Source organism: Egretta garzetta, unplaced genomic scaffold (genome assembly GCF_000687185.1).
Source record: "Egretta garzetta isolate BGI_Z169 unplaced genomic scaffold, ASM68718v1 scaffold108, whole genome shotgun sequence".
Taxonomy (NCBI): Eukaryota; Metazoa; Chordata; class Aves; order Pelecaniformes; family Ardeidae; genus Egretta; species Egretta garzetta.
The window spans coordinates 8,265,210-8,266,436 of record NW_009260614.1 but is presented as its reverse complement, the minus strand read 5'-3'; the positions used below and the strand labels follow the sequence as shown (position 1 = coordinate 8,266,436).

The 1,227-nt window shown below is 61.3% G+C and overlaps 2 protein-coding genes across 2 annotated transcripts in view; one reads left to right on the top strand and one right to left on the bottom strand.

Annotated features, from left to right (window-relative positions):
* Positions 1–1,134, top strand: part of TLCD1 (TLC domain containing 1) — a 2,512-nt gene extending 1,378 nt beyond the window's left edge. Inside the window, exon 4 of the mRNA XM_009645062.2 lies at positions 415–1,134. Within this exon, the coding sequence (XP_009643357.1) occupies positions 415–810 (396 nt within the window). The 3' untranslated portion in view covers positions 811–1,134. The remainder of the gene's footprint in view (positions 1–414) is intronic.
* The window catches only part of NEK8 (NIMA related kinase 8), a 19,338-nt gene that overhangs the window by 15,048 nt on the left and 3,063 nt on the right, over positions 1–1,227 (bottom strand). The window lies entirely within an intron of this gene.

Here is a 1,227-nt window from a genome sequence, read left to right as displayed (position 1 = left end):
CGGTTTACCACGCACCCCAGGGCTCAAGCCCACATGGGTTTCATGTGCTACAGCAGGGCAAGCTGGAGCCCTTCCCTCTGCCTCGCCCTGGCTGCCAGGTAGGCTGCACATCGAGGGAAGGGCACCTGGTGGGGCAGGATGGCTGCCAGCACTGGCTCTGAGCGCCGGCAGCCAGAGAGGCTGCCACGCTGGGAGAGGGAAGGGCCAGAGGCTGGTCCCAGCTCCCCACACAGGGAGGTGTAACTGGTCCCAGGGGAACTGGCTCTCCAGACTGGTTTTCCCTTGTCCCAGGTGCCTGAGGGGCTGCTGGGGGGGAAGAGCAGCACTGCATATGCTCAAACTTTGGTGGGGAAGGACTCAGTTACCCCAGGGCGAGGAGAGCTGACCCTGCTGTGTGTCTCCCCCCACTCCCAGGCCATCTCTGCCTTTGTCTCACTCATCATCACGGGCCGTTTCCTGGTGGCAGCGATTCTGCTGCTGCTGGTGGAGGTGAGCAACATCTTCCTCACCATCCGCATGCTGCTAAAGATGAGCAACGTGCCTTCCCCGGTGCTCTACGAGGCCAACAAGTACATCAACCTGGTGATGTATTTCGCCTTCCGCCTGGCGCCCCAGGCTTACCTCACCTGGTACTTCCTCCGCTACGTGGAGGTGCAGGGCCAGGGAGCCTTCCTCACCGCCAACCTCCTGCTGCTCGACGCCATGATCCTCATGTACTTCTCCCGCCTCCTCCGCTCCGATTTTTTCCCCTCCCTGCGCAAGGGCTCTGCAAGGAGAGACGTGGATGGTGAGAAGTTTCTGATAGACTGAGATATGTGTGCTGAGGCAAAACGGGGCTCTGGCTCCTAGAGGTCTTGGCCTCTCCAAACCTGCTCTGATGTGCCTTAGGGCTCGCTCCCTGGCCCCAGGCCCTGCCTTCACCCGCTCTGCTGCCTAAAAGCACTTCCCTGCTGGACCAGCCTGACAGCCTCTCCGAGCCGCAGGGATGCCACCAAAGCCAGGGGCACGGCTGATGGAAAAGCAGCCCAAGCCGGCTTCTGCACAGGCAGCTGGAGGGCCAGGGGTGGCTGCGTTTCACAGCTGATGGCCTGAGAGGGTTGCAAGGGAAGGGACAAGTCCCTCCTGTGGTGATGTTGGGTGATATGTGCATTAAAATCGGTCTGTTTACTGCTGCCGCAGCACGCCTGGGCTGGCTTTTCTGTGGAGCAGAGCGGCACTGGGAGGAGG